Source organism: Rhinopithecus bieti, unplaced genomic scaffold (assembly GCF_001698545.2).
Source record: "Rhinopithecus bieti isolate Rb0 unplaced genomic scaffold, ASM169854v2 repeat_16705, whole genome shotgun sequence".
Lineage (NCBI taxonomy): Eukaryota > Metazoa > Chordata > Mammalia > Primates > Cercopithecidae > Rhinopithecus > Rhinopithecus bieti.
Genome location: NW_016835018.1, coordinates 1 through 752, shown reverse-complemented (window position 1 = coordinate 752; position 752 = coordinate 1). Strand labels below are relative to the sequence as shown.

The following is a 752-nucleotide window of genomic DNA, read 5'->3' as shown; positions in this document are numbered from 1 at the left end:
ATTATTTCTGGGGCATGATGAGGTGCAAATTTCTAATGAAAGCTTTCCCACGTTCAAGGCGTTCATGGGGTCTTAGTGAGTATGAATTTTCTGGTGTCTAATGTGGTGTGACTTCTGGCTGAAGGCTTTCCCACATTCGCTGCACTGATAAGGCTTCTTACCTGTGTGGATTCTCAAATGCAGAGCAAGGGTTGAGAACTGAGAGAAAGCTTTCCCGCATTCATTGCAACCATAGGGCTTCTCACCTGTGTGGCTTCTCACATGCACAGTGAGAGATGAGCTCTGAGAGAAGGCTTTTCCACACACATTGCATTCGTAAGGTTTATCACCTGAATGAATCCTCACATGTACAATAAGTGATGTTCTCTGAGAGAAGGCTTTTCCACATTCATTACATTCATAGCGTTTCTCTCCAATGTGAATGTTCTGATGTTTTATGAGGTACTTCTTCTAACCAAAGGCTGTTCCACATTCACTGCATTTAAAAGGCTTCTCTCCAATATGCATTTTGTCATGCTCAGTAAGGTTGGATTTGCCACTGAAGGTTTTTCCACACTCCTTACATACAAAGGGCTTCTCTCCTGTGTGAGTTCTCTGGTGTCTGATGAGGTTTGACTTCTGAATGAAAGCTTTCCCGCAATCTTTACACTCAAAAGGTTTTTCTCCAGTGTGAATTTTCTGGTGCGTAAGGAGGTTTTCCTTCTGGCTAAAGGATTTTCCACATTCATTACATTCGAAAAGCTTCTCCCCAG

At 42.7% G+C, this 752-nt stretch overlaps 1 protein-coding gene across 1 annotated transcript; it reads right to left on the bottom strand.

Annotated features, from left to right (window-relative positions):
• Positions 1–6: 6 nt before the first annotated feature.
• Positions 7–747, bottom strand: LOC108524687 (zinc finger protein OZF; the record flags this gene model as incomplete). Its single annotated transcript, XM_017865786.1, has 1 exon — positions 7–747. A coding segment is annotated over one exon (297 nt), but the record flags the coding sequence as incomplete, so codon positions are not given.
• Positions 748–752: the final 5 nt, after the last annotated feature.